We start from the raw sequence: 23,296 nt of genomic DNA on the forward strand, positions 1-23,296 counted from the left end.
GGTATGAAACAAGCTGCTTGGAATTAAGTGTTACCCCAGTGTCCCTAAACCTGCTTAGTTCCAGTAGAGGATAGAATATATGTATCTTGAGTTGACGGGTCACCTACAAGTCTTGAAAGAACGTTAGGAACCAGAAGCATTTGAAAGGAAACGTTGAGAAATTGAGCGTGCTGCCAGCAGCCATCACTCTGGAGTGAACAGCCCCCTACGAGAGGGAGTGGTAATAATTATGCTCCCTGGCTTGCTGGGGCGCCGAGCCATTGCCTACAGTCCTGCTGTGGTTTGAGCAGCTTGTCCTGTTGATTGATTCTGTGGAAGAACTGGAGGCTGTCATTGCCAGCACTTACCCAGTCACATGGCCTCGTCGGAGGCAGGCTGAAACTGTGACTTTTTCTTTTTTCCCTTGACTTCCTGTGCTCATTGCTGACAGTTTCTGTAGTCCTGGCTGTTGATAACAGCTCAGTGTGTGAGACCCAAACACCCACAGTGCTGTTGACCAACAATGAGGGCAGTGCACCCGTGTCGCCAGGCTTGTCTTCTATGGCAGATAGCTGGGTAAGACAGGAGGGAGAGGACATATCGTTAGTTTGTGTATAGGCAGTGACAAAACTTGCAAGAGGTGCTTCTTGTTTAAAGGCCAGAGTATCTCAGCATTTTCCATTCTTAAAGTTGAATTGAGACAGACTTCTTGGATGGGAAACGCGGGTCCCTCTGAGGGCAGGGCCTGCTAGTAGCCCCCTTACTTGATGTCATCAGGCTTCTTTCTTTCTGTTTTTACTGTAACCCGGAGCACAAGGTTTTCACGAGTAAGACCTAAGGAAACAGGATTTGTCTGTGTTTGTCATGCTGGTGCTCGTACTCTTGTGTAGTGCTCTAACGGGGCAGACTGACCTGTGTTGTCTTCTTGACGTGTTGTAGATAGGAAAAATATCTAAGAACAAAAAGAAAAAACTGAAAAAGAAGCAGAAAAGGCAGGCTGAGTTATTGGAAAAGCGCCTGCAGGAAATAGAAGAATTGGAGCGAGAAGCCGAGAGGAAAATAATAGAAGAAAACATCACGTCAGCGGTACCTTCCAATGAACAAGACGATGACTATGGCCCAGAGGGGAAACTCAAAGCTGCTGGCTTAGAAGACGCGGCCGAGGGCGAGCCTGCCAACGACAATGGTCAGTCTGCATTGGGTCCTGGAGCTTCCTTACTGGGCACCCGCCAGCTCACCACGCAGGCTCACTTGGTGCTGTGGCTTCAGATGTGAGGGTGATTCTTTCCAACTCCTGGTTGGGGAATATGGGAAACTGTCTGCCACTTCATTTGTAAAATGAATGCCAGAAATATGTTAGTATTTCTAAAATAGTTTTTTAAAAATGGAAAATGTCTAACACCATGTCTCGATCATGTTAATGATTGTTCTTTATTTTGTAATTAACCTTTAACCTAAAGTAATGTACCCATGGACATTTTCTGAAGATTGTAGAAGAGAGGGTAGAAGCAGAAAGGCGATTCTATTTATAGTCATTTTTTCCCAAGTCTAACTTTTTTTTTTTTTTAAAGATTTTATTTATTTATTCGACAGAGATAGAGACAGCCAGCGAGAGAGGGAACACAAGCAGGGGGAGAGGGAGAGGAAGAAGCAGGCTCATAGCAGAGGAGCCTGATATGGGGCTCAATCCCATAACGCCGGGATCACGCCCTGAGCCGAAGGCAGACGCTTAACTACTATGCCACCCAGGCGCCCCCCAAATCTAACTTTTTCTAATAAGAGTTAGCCAGTTATTTACTAAATAAAAAATAAGATTTAGAAAACCTAAGATCTTACCCTGAGAGCTAAGAGGTGTTTTGCTTTGTAGTACAGAAATCAGGCACATTCACGGGCGCTTGACTGGCTCGGTAGGTGGAGCATGTGACTTGGTCTCAGGGTCATGAGTTTGAGCCCCATGTTGGGTGTGTAGAGCTTACTTGAGGGGGAGAAAAAAAAACACTAAATTAAGCACATTCAGAATTGTCTCTTGTTGGGGGAGATATGAACCTAGTGTCACTGTGTTAAGGAGAGTGACACATTCTGATTCTTAACCCATCTACTTTTTAAGGCGAGGCTGAGGACCAGGAAGAGAAAGAAGACACCGAGAAAGAAAACACTGAGAAAGATGAAGATGATGTTGAACAGGAACTGACCAACACAGACCCTGCGTGGATAGAATCACCCAAAACCAACGGCCATATTGAGAATGGCCCATTCTTACTGGAACAGCAGCTGGATGATGAAGACGATGAAGAAGAAGATTGCCCAAATCCTGAGGAATATAATCTCGATGAGCCAAATGCAGAAAGCGATTACACATACAGCAGCTCCTATGAACAATTCAATGGTGAATTGCCAAATGGACGGCATAAAATTCCTGAGTCACAGTTTCCAGAGTTTTCCACATCATTGTTCTCTGGGCCCTTAGAACCTGTGGCTTGTGGCTCCGTGCTTTCTGAGGGATCCCCGCTTACTGAGCCTGAGGAAAGCAGTCCATCCCATGACAGAAGCCGGACGGTTTCAGCCTCCAGCACTGGAGATTTGCCAAAAAGTAAGTGCCCCCCCCAACCAGGTGTCTGCTTTCAATGGCCCGGGTATCGTATCCTTGACACACACTCTGAAGGGAATTGACTGGAGGTGGTCAAGTCCTGTATGTATGTGTTCACCACTCTCGTTGTATTATTATTGTACCCCTGCATAAGTAGTGTCATTTAAAATGTGCCCCGTGCCGCTTAGCCTTTCTCTTGCCTTCTGAATATCAGTCCCATGTCTGAGCTTCTCGTCCTGCTTCTGTAGGTAGTGGTGTCTCCGGTTGCAAAAACCTTCCCGGTCCAGCAGTAATCACGTACTGTAGCTTTTATAGAATATGTAGGTTATAATTTGTACTTCGTCCAATAGGTTATATTTGGTTTTTGGATTTTGTTTTGTTTCATTTGTATTCAGGGGAAAAAAAAGTACCTGCTTTTTGTATTGAGGAAGAAGTCTCTTATTTTACCTTGATGTTTGTTCGTGATTGTAGAATTCTGCTGTTCAAATGTTAAAGCCATTTTAAAGGAAGTAGCATGGATCTTAATACGATGATGACCTCTATCAGACCCTATTTTGAGAGTGAGTGCCACGTGACCTGTCTGCCTGTGTCATGCTAAGCGACTCAGGGCATCACGGATGGTTTCCGTTCTGGCCCACAGAGGAGTAGCTCAGTACCCTCCTCTGCTCCCCCTGCTGACAGGAGTGTTTACCGCCTGAGGAGTCCGTCGATGACCCAGCCCTGCAGAGCAGGAGGAATCCCACAGCCCCTCCCAGTCCCTCAGGTGGGAGACCCTGGAGCCATCTCTGTTACTCATTGGCTCTAGCAAACCATCCTGAGGGTGTGGGTTTTTTTTTTCTTGGGTAGACACATCCTGTTCCTTTTTACTTTTGCCCTGACCAAGGACTCTTTGAGGGTGCTTATAAAATGCTCTCACATGGAAGGTAGGTTCATATAGGGAAAGACTCACCGCTGTGTGTCTCCTTCACTCTCACATGCTACTTCTGACAACTCTGGTCACCAGATGTGTGTGTAGGGCATCTTCCCTACCCCAGAAGCTTTTCTGACACCAGCTGGTGTCCTACGATTTAGCTTAATTCTGACACGATCTGGAGACAGCATCAGGTCCCACATGGTAAGAGCTGAGTCCCAGGGACGCCTGGGCAGCTCAGTTGGTTAAGTGTCTGCCTTCAGCTTAGGTCACGATCCCCCTGGGATCGAGTCCTGCGTTGGGGGGTTCTCCCTCTCGCTCTGCCTGCCGCTGCCCCTGCTTGTGCGTGCCTCTTCTCTCTCTCTCTCTGACAAATAAAATCTTCTATAAAGGGTGGGGGGGGCTCAGTCCCACAAGACACCCCGACCCCCTTCGTACACCAGTGACTAGCCCATACTGTCACCCGTGCCTCTGACCCGTCAGCTGTGAGTCGGAGGTTCCCACGTCCCCCTGTTCAGGTTAATCTGTTACAGCAGCTCGCAGAACCCAGGAAAACCGTTTACTTGCTAGGTCACTGGTTTATTCTGAAGGAATGTAACTGAGCAGCGGCCAGACGGAAGAGATGCGGAAGGTGAGGCTTTCGTGCTCCTTCCAGGCGAGCCTCCTGCCCTGCCGTCTCTCACGTCCCTTCCTATCGTGTGCTCGTGGATTCTTTGTTCTTCTAATTAACACTTTGGATTATGTCTTATAATCATTAACAGCTTCTTGTTTTCTGAGGCCAGAACTGTCCCAGTTTGAGGCCCGTGAGCCCCTTCCCATTGTCTTTTCTGTCCTGTTGACACGACCCCATTGCTTTTTGCGCGCTTCCTCACTTGCTAGAACCACATGCCCAATTCAGCTCTCCAGGAGTCAGTGTGTCTCCAGGCCATTCTTGTGACTAATTTTTTTTTTTTTTTTACCTTTTATAATGTACAGAATATATAGGAACAGTAGCATGTAAGATTTATAAATATGCATATATGGAGGTGAATGTGCAAACATTTTGTATTAATGGAGTAAACAGTGAAAAAGTTCCATCATCACAAGTATAATAGCTTCTCTCCAGTTATTTCCGCAATCTAGTAAAGAACATCTGTGTGCAAATGCATGTTCACTCATGCTTCTGTGCCTTTGCGGATGCGTTTCCTCCTGCTTGGAATGTTTCCTCCTCGGGATCCATGGTTTGTCCTCTCAGCCAGCTTACTTGTTTGCGGGCGGCAGCTCAAATACGAGCCCTGCCTGGGGCCCCAGCGGACCTTTTGTCTTCCCCCTCTTTACCTGCTGCTCCTGCTTTTCTTACCTGAACGCTCGTTATTTCCGTTATCCTTCTCACTGAGATGTACAATCTCGGCGAGCCTGCGATTTGTATCGTCGTATCTTCATCTAAGTCAGTGCTGTGATAGACCTTTCCTGAATAATGAACAGATCCGTGCCGTCTGGCTATACTCTTCTCCTCTTCCCTTTGTCCCACCTTTCCCCATTCACCATCAGAACCTTGTTTGTCTAGCGCACGTGCCATCCCCAGCACCCTTTCTGCCGCACCAGTGTCACCTCAGGGAGAAATAGGTGGTCTGTTTTTCATGTTGACCCAAATCTCTTACCAAGCAGACCTTTTCACTGTTAAATTCTAGGTACACACCAGGGACAGCATCTCCTTCTCCAGTCCTTTGTATGGAGGCACTCAGTTCTGGTTCCCAGCCTGGTGTTCGAGGACCGTGGGCGGCGGCCTGCACAGGAGGCATTCTGTTGCCTGCGTGAAAGGGGCAGGGCCCCGGGGGCCGGGTGGCCACCTACTGCCGCGTGAGCATGAGGCAAGAGAGACAGGCTGTGTTCAGAGCTGGCGGGTCCTGGCCGTCGCAGCAGAGTACACACACGTGAGGGAGCAGGAGAAGGAAAAGACCAGGAGGGGTGAAGGAAGAAGGGACGTGCCGGGCGGAAGGATGTGGACTTCTCCCCGGACTGACTGAGTAACCACTGAAGGCTGAGCAGGCAGGATTCCTTTTGGATTATTAACTGCTGGAGCCATAGCGCGCATCTTGGCCCGTCCCATCTGGTCCTGCTGGCTTCCCCTGCAAGGTGTTCACCCTCACCTGGCAGGGACCCAGGTTGCTGCCAGTAACACGGGCGCCGTGCTGCCCTCAGTGACTCTCGCTGCCTGGCCTGGTCTCTGTAGGGCAGTCCAGAGAGTGCTTTTCAAAGCACGTCCTGGCATCTTCCCCTTCCCCTCCCTCCCGAGGACCTCCAGTGCCTTTCCACTTGGAATAACACCGCGAGGTGTTGCTCTGGAAAGCTTAGGAGCTCTCCGCAGCCCGTTTCCTAGCAGCTCGCTCTCTGGCACTGTCTCCCTCACCCGTGGCTCACTCGTCCCCTCCCACGATGACTTCCTCACGGGTCTCAAAAGTACGAGCTTGTTTCTCCTCTCTGCACTTTGCACTTGCTGTCTCCTCTGCCGAGAGCCTCTCGCCCTTCGTGTCTCCCTTTGTTCAGGCCTCCCCTCACATGCCACCTTCTCGGGAATGACCTCCGCTGCACATCCTCACCGTCCATCTCCTTTCTTTGTTTTTCTTCTTTCTTTTCTGACATGGCTTGTGACTCAGTCATTTTATTTACTTTAGTGCCCACTGATATGTGAGTTTCCTATTTTGGGGTATGGTGGGGGAGCCTTACACGTTTTGCTCCTGCTGTTCCAAGTGCCACGTTAGTACACAGAAGGGACTCAGTAAATGCGTGGTGAATGAATGGCCAGGCTCGGGCATTGAATCTCCCAGTTCTGCTCCTCTCTGGGCCTGGCGCTGAACCTCTGCTTATGGAGAAGGTATCCACGCCTTTGTTGTAAGGACGTTTTGAAGTATATAAAGAGTCAGCGTGAGCCCAGCACAGTGCCCTGTGGATAAGCAGTGACGGCTGTGTCGTCACTCAGGGCCACCATGCTGCCATCTTACTGGTTTCGAAGATAGCTTCACATGGAATGAACAGTGTCACTGGGATACCAGGTCATCAGAGATGATTTAAGGGGCCCAGTCCTTCCTGAAGTGACATCTCCCCACCTCTCTCTTCCCACGTTTCAGTTCCTCCTTGGCAGAGGCGGCGAACAAGGAAGGGCTGTGGGAGGTCACCACAAGGATGACGTCATCAGAGGAGCTGACCCGATTCCCGGGCCAAGCAAAGTTGGCGGGAGTGCACAGCTCGCACCAGTGCCATGTTCACGTGGGCTTTGTTGAGGGTTGCCTCAGGTACCCTAGCTGGGTCATCATCACACTGAGAAAAGGAAGTCAGAACTACAAGTAGATTCTCGTTTAAAAGCCTCCTTTGTGTTCTTCACCAGCTAAGGTTCTGGAACGAATTCCCTGTTATTTGGGAGGCATTGTGAGCAGGGTCCCTGTTGACCAACCTAAAGCCAGAGGATAACCGCCTATCACCAAAGACACTTTGTCTTGTGATCATAAATGAGGGGGATTAAATGCAAAGAAACAGTATTGAACATGTGAGATGCTGTGTTTTTTTGCAGGGCGTTTCCTCTAGCTGATTTGAATTATCCAACTCCTGGGAAGTGTCTTTAAAACACCCGGGAATGGGTGGTCATCAAAGAACCCCCCTTCCCCGCGAGTACCCTCAGGCACCCACTTAATGTGGGCGAAGCAGAGCTAGAGCTTCACCCCGCTCCTTCCTTAGACCTTCGATCTGAATTGTGTGGCTTCCCCTCTGCTCTCTGCCAGTGGGGCTTTGCTTCTGGCCAGTGGAAACCTTAGCCCGGGGTTGGAGGGGGAGGGGTCTGGCATGGCCCTTCTTCTTCTTTCTGGAGCACTGAGCCTCACAGAAGTCACTTGCCCAGAGTCTCACAGCCTGTTGGTGTTGAAATCTCGATTTGAATCCCGTTTTGCAGACTTTACACTGGCTGAGCTGCAGAGCCCAGTAGCTTCCATTTTCTTACCTGCTGACTCTCCTTGATTGAGTGACATGTGGGAGTCCTCTGGCCATCTCGAATGCTGCCCCTCTACCCATTGGGTCAGTGTGTGTATGCTGTGTTCTCGCCTGTTCCCCAGTCACTGTACACATTTTGTGTCCTCGTGTGGGTCTTTGTTGCTTTCCTCCTCTTCATTTGTGAGTTCCTGTGTTTGTTCTGCTGGCTCAGACCGCCTTTGGTGAAGCCCACAGTGCACCAGCATCCTTTTAAAGAAGAAAAGGTCATAGGGCAGATGGCAAACAGGGAACAATGAGCCTGACCTGCCCACATTGACCCACAGGCCTGAAGACTGGGTCTTGAGGGTTAAGATGTTGGGGAGCTCTGTGGGTACGCCAGCTCCTGGGTGCCTTGCTGCTTGTGTGGGGCCGCCAGGGAGTCGGAGCGCCCTCAGTGCCGGGGCTCCTCGGCGTGGGCACCCCTGAAGCGAGGCTGGACGTGCTTGAGCAGCGCCCGGCTTCGAGCAAACAAAAGGGTGTTTAATGTTCTGCATCGAGTTGACTTTCCTGTTCAGTGTGTAAACACCATTTCAGAATGACTTCTATGGTAAATAAGAGCCATGGTTACATGGCTTCCCGGAATCAAGCTTTTGATCAGTTTGAGGTTTGATGAAGATGCTTACTCACTTCAGGATTTTCTGTCTGGGCCGCTCCACGTTATTTTCCTTTGTCAGGTGCCTCCTGGTTAACCATGCTTGAATCGGGCATGGTCTGGACTTGTCTGAGAAGCTCTTCTGGCCCCAGGAGCCCTGAGAAGCCTAGTAACCCTGTGTCTGCTGTTGAGCTTCTCTCAGGGTCACCCTGGGGTTAAAGTTGGGCTAAACCCAAGTTGCTTAGTCGTGGCCTTTAATCTGTATTTGTTAGTCAACCATCGTCTAACCCTTGAGGTCTGTGTGCTCAGCCCAAGCAGAAGGAGAGGTAGGGGGTGTGGTCACCAGGTGAACTGTGTGTCACTTACAAAGGGATTGGCACCCAGGAACCTGTCCTCACTACCTTTGTGTTTCACGTGATAACGTACCAGTGAGCTCGGTGTGATCCCTTGTGGGCTCTGAGGCAGTGAGGAGCGGCTTTAGAAAGACGCAAAAGAGAGCAGAGTAGGGTTGACCTAGAGGTGAAGGAATCAGGGATACAAGGAGAAAGGACAAGGCCGGGCCAGGGAGTGTCTGGGCAGCCCAGTGTGCTTTCTTTTGTGAAATACCTTCCAGGGATGGTGACCAAGAATTTAAACTTCTGTTGAGTTCAACTTACAGGGTTGCAGGCCTAAATGATCATCCCATTACTTGTCTAGAAAAGGAGACTGTGCCCGGCACACATTGTGTGCACACATGCAGACCACTTATCCCGAGCACTAACTGTCCTGCTGTTTGCTCATGCCAGCAAAAACCCGGGCGGCCGACTTGTTGGTGAATCCCCTGGATCCACGGAACGCAGATAAAATTAGAGTTAAAATTGCCGACCTGGGAAATGCTTGCTGGGTGGTAAGTGGAGTTTTCTTTCTAGAACATTTTGCTCATGATCATGTATCAGAAGACACTTTTTTCCTTTTTAATGTCTGTTTTCCTCCATAGTAATACAGTCTGTTCCCTTCCAGCATAAACACTTCACAGAAGACATCCAGACGCGTCAGTATAGATCCATAGAGGTTTTAATAGGAGCAGGTTACAGTACGCCTGCTGACATTTGGAGTACAGCGTGTATGGTAAGAACGGCCATGGCCATTTTCTTCTGTGTAAAGGCTCATCCCCACCCCCCTTAATGCTTATGACGGGACAGTCCCACTGCTGCATGTAGACGGTCTGTGTTTTCCCGACTGTGAAATGGGTCCACTGTGGGAGGGCTGAGGGCAAGGTTGCTGTCTTGAGTGTCTTGAGAATTGGAAGGATTCTTCTCAGGTGTGTCCAGGGCTTGGCCATGTCTGGTTTGACATGACTGTGATAGACAGTCTCCGGTCAGGGCCCTCTTCAGGCCACTGCCCCGAGAATCATACCCTCTGCTGTGGTGACAAAGTCACTTCAAGTCATTCTTCCTGGTTTCTGAAAGCTTGCAGGCCGTGTGCAGGTTTGCCCTTTACTTGTGCCGTGGGGGATGATGAGGCAGTGGTGTCTGAGGGGAAGATCGAGGTCGAAAGACGGGAACCCTTGGTAACCCCTGACAGACCTGATGTCCTTACCGTAGAGGAAAGGATTTCGCTCAGTGCCAATGTTTAATGTCTCTTCTTTTATAAGGCAAAACCTAGAGAATATTCTAGCTTATTGCTGTAGGCTGTCCACTGACTTCCAAGACACAGCAGCCGCACGTATCCCCTTTGAGTCTGTTCCCAGAGAGAACACGAAGGCATCTCTCGTCAGGCCTCAGGACGCCTCTTCTTTCCCCCGTGTGTGTCATCATCTCCTCTGGCCGCATCTCAAGGTTGTTCATGTCTACACTGCGCGCCCAGGCCCTCACCGGGGCGTCTGTTTCTCACTTACTGCTGACCTGTGACTTGAGGAGCATGCGTGGGCCCTCATCCTTAAGCCAATTTCGGTCTCTCTTTCTTGGCCCTGTTTCCTATCCAGGGCGCGTGCGCGTGTTGCTTGCGGTGCTATTTCATGTTTTTCTTACTTCATTTATGTTTTTCCCCAAATTCTTTGATATATTTAAAGTGAGAGGCTTTGTGTATGAAACTTGGCACTTTGTCTTCTTACTAGAAAGAGCAGTGAGGAATAAATGTCATTATCTGTTATTCGGAGATTAACAATTCTTTGGAGTTTGCCGTGCTATATGCCCTCCGATGCTACAGTGGAAAGCATGGTGCTAGATGATATGAAAAAAAAGAAAGTTCTTTTTGTGTAAAATTATTAAGATCTCAGGCAACAGATGTGGCCAAATAGATTGGAAACAGTGTGCCTTTCTGCTCCCACTTTGCTCTGACAAATCATAGCAGATAATAATTTTTAAAACTAAGTTTTTCAGTGAGTATCAGAAACTTAGGTCTTTGCTGTGCTAGGTATGGAAAAGAATGGTGAAAAGAATTGGTGGGCATGTGGTGGCTGCTTTGAATTTGGAGACTGCTGTGCCGGGAGGGACAGGGAGGGACAGGAATCTGGAGGGCAGGGGGTGGGGAGCCCTGGAAGCGGCAGGAGCCCGAGGCTGGGTCAGTAGGAGGGGAGAGAAATGTTCCATTTCAGGATGTGGTGAGGTCAAGGCTTACGTGTCCCCAGCAACACAGAAGGGGCCATACCAGGCTGCCCTGAATTAGACTCTGACAGCTCTTTCAACTCTGAAATCCTGTGCTTCTAATTTGGGGTGTTAAATTTTGGTGATATAACCAGAAAAATAGGACAAGATCACAGAGGTAGGAGAATAATGGTGGAGCTGTCAGTATGCTTTTGTACCAGGTTGTCTGTCTTGCCTTCCGTGAGGTAAGGACTTGTCCCCTCACACGGCGTCCGCATCCTGGCCACTTCCGCTCCTGTGGACAGTGATAAAGAAGTCGCAGACTGTCTCCTTTCTCCTACCTTCCCTTCCCCCCAAATTAGGCGTAAACTCCCTCAGGGCTTCGAGGGCTATTTGAGGGGTTTTTTAAATTTTTTAAATCAGTTGGTTGTCATTGGGGTGATTTTTTTATTTCTGGAAGGGGGCAAGCCTTGTTCCCCAGCCCCACCTTCCATCCCCAAAAGGCGAGGCTGAGAGATCCCTTGTGTTCTTCCTAGAGAACCTGGTAAACACAAGGCAGTGTTGTCCACCCGCATCCTCGTGTTGAAGTTTAGAAGTACAACAATATATTAAATTCATGGTACTAAGCTGTACAGAAGCTCCAGATTGGTGGTGGTGGTGTGGCGTGGAGTCCTTTGATGACCTGAGCGGCATAAAGTCTTGCAGACGCCCCAGTTGAGTTGAGAGCTCCTGGGTGGGCAGCAGGCGCTTGTGCTCATGGATGAGTGCCATCCCCCTTGTCAGGAAGGAGGGCAACAAAACGGGGCAGAGTAACCGAAATATGTCACTTGCTGAACCTCTTTTCCTTGTCTTGAGTTTTGGGGCCCCTCAGATGTAAGTGCATGTGATCTAAAAATTCTGTGTGGGCCGAGGCATGGACTGTTCTGCACTCGTCTGTCAGAGCTCGGGGATAGGTAACTTCTGTGGGCTCCACAGTGAGCCCCGGTGAGGACCAGGGAAGTGAGAAAAGCCGGTCTGACAGACTTCACCCGACCTCCTCAGCACTGGTCACATCACAGGAAGAATAGGCGACCTTATTTATTGAGAATGGTGTGGGAGGGCATTTCAAGAAAGAGGTGTATGGCCTTCCCAGAACCTGAGAACAGAGTTTGGTCAGGGGGCGTCCTTGTAGGGGATCTGGTCAATACAAAGGAAGGAAGCCACAGTTCCCAAGCATTACAAGTCCCAAGTGGTAAACTAGGAGTAGTAAAGGTTGTATTGGAAGTGACTTCATGAGCGGAGGGCAGTCGTCTTCCACAGTGTCACAGCGGCCGGCACGGAAGCAGGCCGGGAGGCACAGACGCCGACATTCCCGTTGTGATTCCTGCCCCTGCTCTGCTGAGCAGGTCCTTTTCGTTAAGAAAATCTCATCCCTCTTTGGAGAACTAGCACCAGATGACACGACAGGAGAGCCTCCACCTTACCTCTCCTTTTCCTTTTCTCTTTTAAGTCATTTCTTTGTGGGCTGCTTTGATTTGAGAATTTCATTGGAAATAACATGGGTGCTAAACAGAACGGTCATCTTTCAAAGAACGCTCCGTTAACATATCTTAGTGTTAGGCTATAAGAAGTAGACTCAACCCGATTGAAATGTTTTTGAAAACTAACTAGAAGAGTGAGCGAGGGCTCAAGGGCAGGGTTAAGGAGCAGCGGTGGCACCGTCCTCTGGGCTCCCGCAGTGGCGCCTCTCAGTGTCTCCCCCAGTAGGGTCTCCCCTTTTCCTCACGGCTTGTCCCAGGCGGGGAAGCCTCTTCTGGCCATTCACCATGAGAAATCTGACTATTCCGTTTGGATTTGTGGCCAGTGTGAGGTTTTGTACCCTGACCTGAGATCAGTATTTCTTGTTCATTGGGTGGAGGGGAGAGGCCCCAGGCGAGGACCTTCTGTGGCCCTGAGGTGCTGGCATGACCAGGTCCTGCGAGATCCTGAGTTCATACACTGGTACTCTCTCGGGGTAGCTGAGAACCATCTTGTCATCCCATTTTCCCCCTTTCTTTAAAAAAAGAGAAAGGGGAGGCGATGTGGTCATGGCCACGTGCACTCACCCTTGGTTTGTGGAAGGCCGTGATGGAGAGCCCCTCGCCCACACTCTGGTCAGGGCCTGGGGAGGAAATGGGCGGATGCGGAAGGGCAGGGCCGGAGCGTCAGTGCCGGGGGTCCAGGCCCCTGAGCTCCTTTCGGAACAGCAAGATCTAATACAGAATAGAAGTGTAGAAAAACCAAAAATAGGATGTAGCCTTTTCCTTTTTAAAAAAAGATTTTAAGCACATGGTATTGGATCCGCAGAGCAAAGGCAGTTACCATCTTTATATATCGTTAGCAGATTAAACTTGTGGTCCTGAGGGCTTTTTTGAGAACAAGGGGAGAAGACTGCCTGGTAGAAACGGAAACACAGGGCCTCCCCCATGAGCTGGCATGCTGGGGGGCGGGTGGTGACGGCCCAGGAGGCAGGCCAGCTCTCCCTGCCGGCCTCACTGGGTTCCTCCGGGCCCAGGGCACAGAGCGGGACCCACAGAGCCTTCTTTGTGGCTCTTGGTTTTCCTTTGGTTGAGTCAGAAATGAAAGAAATGATGAGATGCTGAAAATAGCTCTTGGTTACTAAGACATGAGGGTCTTTGCTTCATCTGCTCTCTGGGGGCCAGACGAGCCTGGGGGTGGAGGGCAGGCATGAATCGGCCCTGGTTCTGGATTGCTTCCGGGTGCTGCCATTCATAGTGGGGGTGCGGTCCCCAGCCAGGCCTGCACACGGCTGCTGGCCAACATGCTGCCTGCAAGATGAGGGGAGGACGTAGGCTTTACGTCCTCCAGTAGAGGAGATGTGAGAATATTTCTGAACCTTCTTTGAACTTTTTGGAAGGAAGAAAAAAGTTGGTGTTGAGCTCTTTTAGAAGGCTCTTTGATTTGACCAGATCCTCATAAAATGTAGGTCTCTTGTGCGAGGAGAAAAAGTTGCTGCCTCGGGGGCCGCTTCACAGAATGCTTAGCGTGTCATCTGTTGTATTCTAGGCATTTGAGCTGGCAACGGGAGATTATTTGTTTGAGCCGCATTCTGGGGAAGACTATTCCAGAGATGAAGGTGAGTATCGCTCCCTGCCACATACCTCAGGCTGGGTCTTCTGAGAGGCCTGAGCTGCTGGACAGTAACATGTTTCTGTACTGAAATAGAGCTGTGTTTTGGTTTTCAAACGCCCAATTCAGTCACTTTTTCTTGAGCTTGAAGCCCCCTCAGGCACAGTAGATGGGCAGCTCTGTGGAGAGCCCTTGGCCCCAGCTCGCCCCTCCCTCCTGCTTGCCCTAGGCCTGGTGCCCAGCGGCCAGGAGAGGACGGGCTGTGTGAACCGCAGAGCTTCTCTGTGCTCCTTTCGTCCACTGATCTGCCCATGTCTCTGTCCTGTTGGGGAGCTGAGGTGAAAACCTGGGAATTCTGGCTTGAATTCCATCTGTAAACCTGACCATCTCCATGCTTATTTGCTTGCGATGCTGGGGTGGCCTGGGGTGAGCTGGCACCAGTCACCGTTAATGGTCCAGATGGTGCCTGAGGCCCGCCAGCCCCACCAGCCTCTGCATGAATGTGCGCAGACATTGTTGATTTGAATCTATTTCTGATTTTTTACTAATTTCAATTTTTTCCCTCTTCTTTTATCCCATCCTTCCCTTTGCCCCTCCCATTCCCGTATCCTTTTTTTTCTCTCCTCCATAGACCACATAGCCCACATCATAGAGCTGCTAGGCAGTATCCCAAGGCACTTTGCTCTATCTGGAAAATATTCTCGGGAATTCTTCAATCGCAGAGGTAGTACCTCTTCTTTTTGAAAAGCGCCATGATGCAGACAGAAACGGGATAGCAGCTGCTGATTGTAGCACTAATGGTGACAGACCTGTCTCCCAAATTCAAAAAGCAACCTACCAAAATGCCTATGCTGATTTAAAAGTGGAGAGGGAAGACCACGCTTGCCCCGGGCTGTGGTCACCCGTGCATCCGGCCACACTGGCAAAGCCTGTGCTGGGATTGTCCAGGTCGCGCTCTGTTTCTGTCTGCGCGGGCGGTAGCAGTGTCTGCATGCAGTGTACTGATTAAACTGTCGTGTGTTTCTGTTTTGCTGGCAATGTTTCCCAATGCAGATCACATAGCATTGATCATTGAACTGCTGGGGAAAGTCCCTCGAAAATACGCTATGTTGGGGAAATATTCCAAGGAGTTTTTCACCAGAAAAGGTAACGGTATTTATGCAATGCTAATTTTCGGCATAATCCTCTCCCAAAAGGAGAAATTGTGCATTCCCATTTGGGCAGTGGAGAAAGACCTGGACCTTTACAGCTGGGGAATTCTGCTGAAGAAAGCTCTCAAGACATAAACTTGAACCATCTCATATCTGTGGAGTATGGATTTTGTAAGAGCACAACCTTCCTGAAACCCTCGGTCTCCTCCCTACCTCCCTCTTCTAATCTAAGCCCAGTCTGTGTATTCGTGGATTTGTAAAAAGGAGTTTAAGTGATTTTTAGGAACCAGCTAGACTTAACTTTCTGTTTTCTATGTTGTTCTTGGAGCCCCAGTGTTTCTGCCTTGGAGTAGAGGCAGCCTAGGGACTGGACTTAAGGAATGTCCCTCCATGTCATCTTGGGTCTGTTTGAGCTACTAGGGAGTGGGTATGGGCTTGTGAAACCCTGCATCCCACACTCTGAGAAATCGAGTTTTGTTCTCCGTTGCATTATTCATACTGCAGTATAGGTGATTTACTTTAATATCACAGTTCTGTTGATCTTTCCTTGATGTGACCCTGAATAGCCGTTTCTTTGCCTTTTATAGTCTCTAATTAGTGATCAGTTTTTTGTTTTTTGTTTTTTTTTATTCGACAGAGATAGAGACAGCCAGCGAGAGAGGGAACACAAGCAGGGGGAGTGGGAGAGGAAGAAGCAGGCTCATAGCAGAGGAGCCTGATGTGGGGCTCGATCCCATAACGCCGGGATCACGCCCTGAGCCGAAGGCAGACGCTTAACCGCTGTGCCACCCAGGCGCCCCAGTGATCAGTTTTTTTAAAATACCCAAAAGCCCTAGGAATTTATTTTTAAAGGATCCCTCCCCAGTGCCGTATTCTTTTGTGTGAGCATGTTGGTCCTCTTAATTCATGTTTTTCCAGCTTGGATTTGGGGTGGGGGGTGGTGAGGGCTGCAACACCCTTTAATAAAAAAACTTTTAAAGTTGGTGTGAGCAGGACGTGGAGTTTCTAGAAATTTCTGAAAGTTATTGGTCCTCTGTTCCTCTCTGCTTTAGCCAGATTTGGAGAACTGGTTCTTTGGGTTTTTGGTTTTTTTTTCTTTTTTAAAGATTTTTATTTATTTGACAGAGAGAGACACAGCCAGCGAGAGAGGAGACACAGCCAGCGAGAGAGGGAACACAAGCAGGGGAGTGGGAGAGGAAGAAGTGGAGCAGGGAGCCTGATGCGGGGCTTGATCCCAGGACCCTGGGATCACTCCCTGGGCCGAAGGCAGATGCTTAACGACTGAGCCACCTAGGCATCCCTGGAGAACTGGTTTTGACTTTGTATTTTCCTGTGAGATAGGTAGGGTATTCTTTTAGCGGAATAGTCCTTTTTTATACCCATTGGTGATGTTGACCTAACCAGTCCTCATTTCATCCTTTACATATTCCTATTAAATGCACGGAAACTTGAGAACTAACCGTGCCGAAGCTGATGGTTTCCTGTCCCACTTACTCTGAACACAGCGACCACAACTCCCAGCTGTTCCGGGGTCACCCAGTGGGCGACCTCTATAATACGTAACTAGATGCAGTTCTTTTATTGCTACCTTTTCAAGGCTTATCACAGGAGAAAAGATTGTCAGAACTGTTGTTCAGACAGCCTGTATTGATTTTGGATCCCAGAATCTGTGTGGTCTTCGCGTCTGGGTCACGTGAGCAAACTCCATGGTTCCGGAACCCTCACACGTGGGCCCCAGTAGGCTCGAGGGCGGGAGAAGGGCTTCGCCACTGAACCCTGTTCGGTGAGGAAGCTGAGGTTTGAGCATGCTGTGAGGCTGGGCGTGTCTCGTCTTCATGTGCCCTCTGAAGCTCCATTTCCCGTCTGGGTGGGGTGACTTCAGGGTGTGTGGTTGTTACAAAAAAGTATAAGAGGTGTCTGTGCGGTGCATGGCACCCTAGTAGCTCATGTCATGTTAGCTAAGGCAAAGTTGTAAACAGGAGAACACTTGAAACAGGATGAACTACTAGACAGCGTTATTACTGGGAGAACGGACCAAGTTTCCATAGGAAACTTCTAGAAAATGTTACTTGAAAATGGCTGAAGCGAGGAATGCTCTGGATGATTATGGCTTGGGATTCCATGTGACTTGAGGAACTCTGTTTTAATCAAAGCAGACCCCTTCTTCCATGCTTGAGAGTGTTTTTAGAGCCTGTGAGAGATGGCCTGGCCATCAGGATGGCATGGCCGGCAGATGACTTGCAGTGAGCCCCCAGCCACAGCTGTTGCCATTGTCAGATGGGGGCTTGGAGGGGAGAATGGCCAAGAGCTACTAGCCTAGTCTGTCCTGAGAGAGGGGGCATTACTGACTTGCTGATGCTCTGGGGGAGGGGACAGGCACTGCAGGGCACTGGACCACAGCACCTGCTCCTTCCGCCAAGCAGAGTCTGCCGCAGGTGCGTGAGCGGGTGCCAGGATCAGGCCGAGGGGAGCCTTCTTTCCCACACGCGCCTCAGGCAGGGTGGGACTGACGGCCCAGAAAGGCACACGGGGCTGTTTCCTTCAGTTGTGCTGCTGCTGCTTAGAATGCCTGGGCTCTGCTCTTCTCTCACTCCATTGTCCATGGGTTGGGAACCACATACTGTGCACACTGGGGAGGAGGAAGAACAGGGACAAAAGGAGGGGACCTGAATGGTGAGAAAATGAAGTTGCGGGAGTTATTTGAAGTCATGTGCCCGGGTTTGTTCCTGGAGGCAGCTGCTCTGAGCCCCTTGTGCCCATTGGGCTTTGCCTGAGCCGCACGCCACCAGGGACAGCACCTGCTGAGGACCAGCCCAGCACCAGCCCTGGGCCTGGAACCCTTGCCTCGCGCCACCTGGTAGGTGCTGTCTTTCGAGGACAGGCTGTTGAGTGATGCCTGGTGAACCGATGCCGGGTCGCCGGTGGGTTTCAGCTCAGAGCTCCCTGTCCTGGAGCTCTTCCTGCCGCAAGGTGGCCCTTCTTTCAGCTCCGCTGCTCCTAGGACTTGTGGTCTGTGCACAACCACTGCCCGCGCCCCAATGGGAGTACGAAGTGCTCTCATGGGACTGTGCTGCTGGTCCTGGTCGTGCGTGCACTTTGAGGACTCGTGTGCACGGGGGTTTTCGGGAGCTTGTTTGAAGGTGAGCTACAGAGTGGATGTGCATTGGCGTCCTTGGTAAATATAGACCAAAAACACTACAATGTGCTGTCCCTTTTTTCCCTTCATTTGGATATGAGGGAGAGTTTGTGACGAGGCAAGAAATCCTCTAAAATGACTGGGAACTGGGACTTAGGTCCTGATCATTGTTTATTTATAATCACTGGAGACGAGAAGAGATTTAGGCTTGTTTACAGAAGTCGCAGAAATAGTATGATGAAAGAGGGCCTGTCATGAAAATAGATTTCACCATGTCCCCTAGGACGAGGGGAATGATGTGTTACATTGAAGATGGGTTTTGGCATGCCTCCCTAAGTAACGTGTATGAATATACATTTTGGAAGTAATGAGATCTTAAATGTATCCATTAAAAAAAAAATTTTTTTAAATATCTTTGTACCAGAACTGATAAAAAGAGAAAAGCAAGATCGAAAACTTACTAATTTGCTTTCATCACCTTGGAAAACAGCCAGTGGTTGAGAGGGAGTGAACAGCATGTTTTTGTGCTCGTTGTCCTGGGTGGGAAGCAGGTCTCATCCCCACTGGGAGGGAGAGTAGGCTGTGTGTGTTAGAGGTAAAGGTCAAGGGCAGCTAAGTGGCATCTTCTTAGTTATAATTCTGGGTAAAATGGTGGTTATTAGTTCGAATTATTTCTTGGCTGGGAATTTTTAAATGGAGCTGGATTTTTTTGGCAGAGGATGTAACTCCTTTCTCACCCTGTTAGGGTTTAATAACCAGTAAGTTATTCCTTCAGATGTGGACATTGGCCACCAAAGATCATTCATAAAAATCATCTTGGTCAATGTGATAAGATGTGCCCCGATAGAAATAGCATCTCTGTGAATTTTGTCCCTGTTCTGTCCTGTTATGGTCTGAAGGTATGTGTCCCCTCCCCCCAAAATTCATATGAGGGAATCCTAACAAACCCCCCCCCCCCCCCCCCCCCCGTTGCAAAGGTGGTGGCGTTCGAAGGTAGGGTCTTGGGAAAGTTCAGAAGGTCATAAGGGTGGAGCCCTTACGGGTGGGATGAGTGCCCTCGTGGAAAAGACCCCCGACGGCTCCTTCACCGCATGTGCCATGTGAGGAGGACACGAGGAGTCTGTGACCCACAAGAGGGCCCTCAGCAGACGCCAGCCCTGCTGGCAGCCCGATCACAAACTACCAGCCTCCAGAACCGCGGGGAAGGAAGGCATGTTGATTTATAAGCCTCTTGGTTGGTTGTATTTCGCTCTGGCCACCAGAACAGGCCAAGGCGTGGCCCCAGGCAGGGAGCCATCCTCCGTGAGAGCCCCGGCTGGCAAGTGGTGGTGGCACAGTCGCTGCTGTCGGAGCCCGCCGCCCGCACTGCCAAGCGGACACCGTGCTGACCGTCGGCCGCCGTCATTCTAGTAAAACCTACTGCGTCAGGGATGGAAGTATCAGAGGAGTGTACTGGTTACAAAAGATGGTTTGATTCTCGGTAAGGCCATCGAGTGTGCCGGAACCTGTGGGAGTGAGCCTGTGTGTGGGACCAGAGACCGTGAACTGCGATTGGGAATTTTAGAGCCCGTGACGGGGCCCCTGGGGTGCCGGCCGGCTGCCACACTGGGAACCGTAGGCCGTTCTCGGAAGGAGGCACTGTGCGCTGTGTTCTTCGGTTCCAGCGTTGGAGATGAACATTGTTGGAAGGATTTTGCCTTCTCTCTTGATGTCTGGGCTGCGCAGAGTGCTGCCCGTCCCGGTGGTCCCAGCTGATGTCCGCGGGCAGCTAGAGAAGGTTCCTCACGCTAGTGAGTCGGAAGCTTGTGCAGTGTGGACAGCTGTAACGACAGTTTGACTAAGCATCAGTTGTGAGTTGTGAGGCTTCTTTGCCAGGTGCAGAGTGGGCTCCCTCAGTACTTCGTGCGCGTGGAAACGGGAACCCTGTTCAGTCCTGGCTTTGGCTGGAAGCCTCTGTGAGCCAGCAGCAACGAGAAACCCTGCCTCTCTTGGCCCTCACTCTGCGTTCTCCGCACCCTCACCCCTGGCCCCCTGCAACAGATTTTGCTGTTCTGGATGTTTCCTGTGAATGGAGTCCTGCAGCCTGTGGACTTGGTGACAGTTTCTCCCAGTCCCTCCGAAGGCTTTGTGTGTGCAGAGACCGTGCTTGCTTGCCCCACTCGTCAGCTGACGGCTGTGCGGGTTGTGTTTCCACTTTTTGGCTCTTAGGAATAATGCTGCTGTGAACATTGTACAGATGTTAGTGTGGACATGTTTTCATTTCTCTTGAATGCATATGTGCAATAGTTGAAGTATAAAACTTCAATTTTTATGAAGTCCAACCTTTTATGTTTTCTTTGTTGTTTTTGTTACTTATACTTTAATTATTTTTTAAATTAACATATAATGTATTATCTGTTTCAGGGGTCCAGGTCTGTGATTCATCAGGCTCATATAATACCCAGTGCTCACCACAGCACACACCCTCCCCGGTGTCCATCACCCAGCATTACTTGTGCTTCTGATGTCTCATCTAGGAAACCATTGCCTAGTTCACAGTCACGGAGATTATCCTGTTTCCTACTGAGAAGTTTTTATTAAAGTAGGTTCCATGCCTAGTGTGGAGCCCAACATGGAGCTTGAACTCACAACCCTGAGAGCAAAACAAGCTGAGATCAAGGGTCAGAGGCTTAACTGACTGAGCCACCAGCTCAGTCACGATCTCAGGGTCGTGAGATCAAGCCCCACTTCGGGCTTTGCCCTGGGTGTGGCGTCTGCTTAGGATTCTGTCTCTCCCTCTGCTCCTCACCACCCCCTCGTGTGTGCACACTGTCCCTCTAAATAAAAATTAAAAATAAAAAAGCACTCTGATAATCTGGGATTGGCAAATACATTTGCAGTCCCAAAGCCTTGACTTGGGGGGGTGGGAGTGGGGAGGGCTGCTGAGGGCAGGGCCGCCCATCTGGCCTTGTTAGGCTCCAGAGGAAAGACTCAGTGATACTCAGCATTCAAGAAGGAAAGGAAGTTCGGTTTAAAAAATAAACACTGTCACTATTAAGTGTCTAGTTATTTGCAAACTTTGAAACATATCTTGGTATATTTTCCTAGGGAAGAAAAAATCGTCAAGGTAAAAATTTGTTGACTTGTCAGGAGCTACTTGTACAATAGGAACAAATAGGAAAAAGGTCTCAATTTTTTTTTTCTCATTTTGGTCTTTCTTTTACTCCCTTAAGCGTTTTGTTATTTTATTTTGTACTATAAGTGGTGGTAGTGGATGTGGCTGTGTTTCTTGTGTGTGATTCGCGGGGCTGGAGCCAGTGAGTGGACCTGAGGTCCTTACTCACCAGGTGAGGCTGTCCTGCCAGCAGCCGCTGCACAGGCGTGGGAGCTTAGGGTTTATTAGGGAACCTTTATCAGCTATTGTTTTTCCTTCCTCCCCTCCCCGCCCCATTTTTATTTAAATTCCAGTTAATTAACATACAGGGGAATATTGGTTTCAGGAGTAGAATTCAGTGATTGATCACTTACCTGCAACACCCAGTCCTCATCACAAGTGCCCTCCTTAGTCCCCATCACCCATCTAGCCCATCCCCCACCCACATCCCTCTATCAACCCTCAGTTTGTTCTCTATCTGTAAGACTCTCTTATGGCCACGCGCCTGGGCGGCTCACTCAGTTAAGCGTCTGCCTTCGACTCAGGTCATGATCCCAGAGTCCTAGGATCAAGCCCCACATTGGGCCTCCTGCTCAGTGGGGAGCCTGCTTCTCCCTCTCTCTGCCTGCTGCTCCCCCTGCTTGTGCTCTCTTTCTGTCAAATAAATAAAATCTTTTTTTTTTTTTTAAGTTTCTTATGGCTTGTTTCCCTCTCTTTTCCTTTTTTTTTTCCTTTCTGCTGTGTTCATTTGTTTTGTTTCTTAAACTCCATGTATGAGTGAAATCATACTTTATCAACTATTTGGAAGACTCTATTTCATACTGAATTGAACATAGTAACATGTACATGTAATCATAGGGCCTAGGCAAGTTTATATCCTTTTTTTTCTTGGCATTGGTTTTTCCAGCATATCCATGGCCCACAGATCGTTCTGTTTGGAGGCCGTTCAGGATTCCGTGATTGCAGCATTATTGTGTATTCAGGACCGACTGGTGCTGAGGACTGTTTAGCGTACTGCATGTTTCCTGTTGTCTTTACCGCATCTTTGCACGTAGTTTTCTGTGTGGGATTACCTGGTCAAAGGAAGTTAGTAGATACCTTAATCTGTTCTTTGGGAATACCTGTATGGGCTCATACCAAGTGAGGTAAGAATAAATAGATCTTCATGGCCTTTGAGCAGTGTATTGTTTTCATTACGATTATTATGGAGATTTTAAGGCGTCTGTCTTGGTAAAGCTTCTCTCTTTTCATAGAAGATTGTACTTAATTTGATGCCTGCTGGTGGATTTGAGTTTAAAACTGGCGCCCTCGGGAAGAGACTCCGTTCGGCTGTCTGTCGGGCGACAGTGCCGCTCAGCAGCTGCATGCACTCGCAGCCCGGGGAGTGCGTTGCTCCAGGTCAGAATAGGTGAAGGTCACTGACGTTCCCTCCCCTTTGCAGAGAACTTGATTTTAGCATGTTGTGTGTGACCTTCCTTAGTTTCCGTCACCCTTGCTCTGCATCTTTAGGGGCCCTTTGAAAATTACTCTTGTGATCATATTCTTCTAGTCTTCTGTTCTTTTAGTAACAAACGTGGGGCCGTGTCGTTTCCCTCCATGTCATTAAGTAGATATTCACTAGTAATCCTTGAGCGGCTGTCCCGTGGTTTGTTGTTTTTAACCCCGTTGTTTTTAACCCCCGTTCTCCTGTTACTGAGCGCCTGTCATTTTGCAGGTCCCTGTACTTCTGCAGTGTGTGTGATTTGGGGGGTGGGGTGGTGGGTACTGGGGGTGGTTTTCTTAGGCCGGAGTCCTAGCGCTGGCGTTCCAGACGCACGGGGGCGCACTCTGAGGGAAGGCTCGGACTTGGTGCTCCTGGACACAGCCTTCCTTCCACGGGAGGGAGCCCTTCCTGCCGTAAGACGGCTCGTCCCCCTCCCTGGTCCAGGAGACCCGACCCGCCGCTCTGTGCGCCGCGCTGAGCTCTGGCCTCAGCCCTCAGGTTATTCACGCGCCTGCGCTCTGACAGGAAGCGGTCTCTCACGCCGATTCCGGATCCGCGCGGCATGACTACCCCGCTGGCGACACGCCCGCTCGTGCGAGTGTAACTGGACGAGCGTGTGGGCCGAAAGACAAATTCCTTGTGGAATTACAGGCC

The 23,296-nt window shown here is 49.7% G+C and overlaps 1 protein-coding gene across 6 annotated transcripts in view; it reads left to right on the forward strand.

Moving 5' to 3' along the window:
* SRPK2 (SRSF protein kinase 2) overlaps positions 1-23,296 on the forward strand; it is a 233,037-nt gene that overhangs the window by 204,276 nt on the left and 5,465 nt on the right. For 5 of the 6 annotated variants that reach the window (XM_019806648.2, XM_019806655.2, XM_019806651.2 and 2 more), the window contains 7 exons: positions 919-1,165; positions 2,087-2,569; positions 8,853-8,953; positions 9,067-9,174; positions 13,677-13,746; positions 14,371-14,463; positions 14,793-14,885. In XM_019806648.2, coding sequence (XP_019662207.1) covers positions 919-1,165; positions 2,087-2,569; positions 8,853-8,953; positions 9,067-9,174; positions 13,677-13,746; positions 14,371-14,463; positions 14,793-14,885 — 1,195 coding nt within the window. The remainder of the gene's footprint in view (positions 1-918; positions 1,166-2,086; positions 2,570-8,852; positions 8,954-9,066; positions 9,175-13,676; positions 13,747-14,370; positions 14,464-14,792; positions 14,886-23,296) is intronic. The other variant, XM_034666773.1, reaches the window with a different exon arrangement.

The sequence above is a fragment of the Ailuropoda melanoleuca genome, chromosome 1, assembly GCF_002007445.2.
Source record: "Ailuropoda melanoleuca isolate Jingjing chromosome 1, ASM200744v2, whole genome shotgun sequence".
NCBI classification, from domain to species: domain Eukaryota; kingdom Metazoa; phylum Chordata; class Mammalia; order Carnivora; family Ursidae; genus Ailuropoda; species Ailuropoda melanoleuca.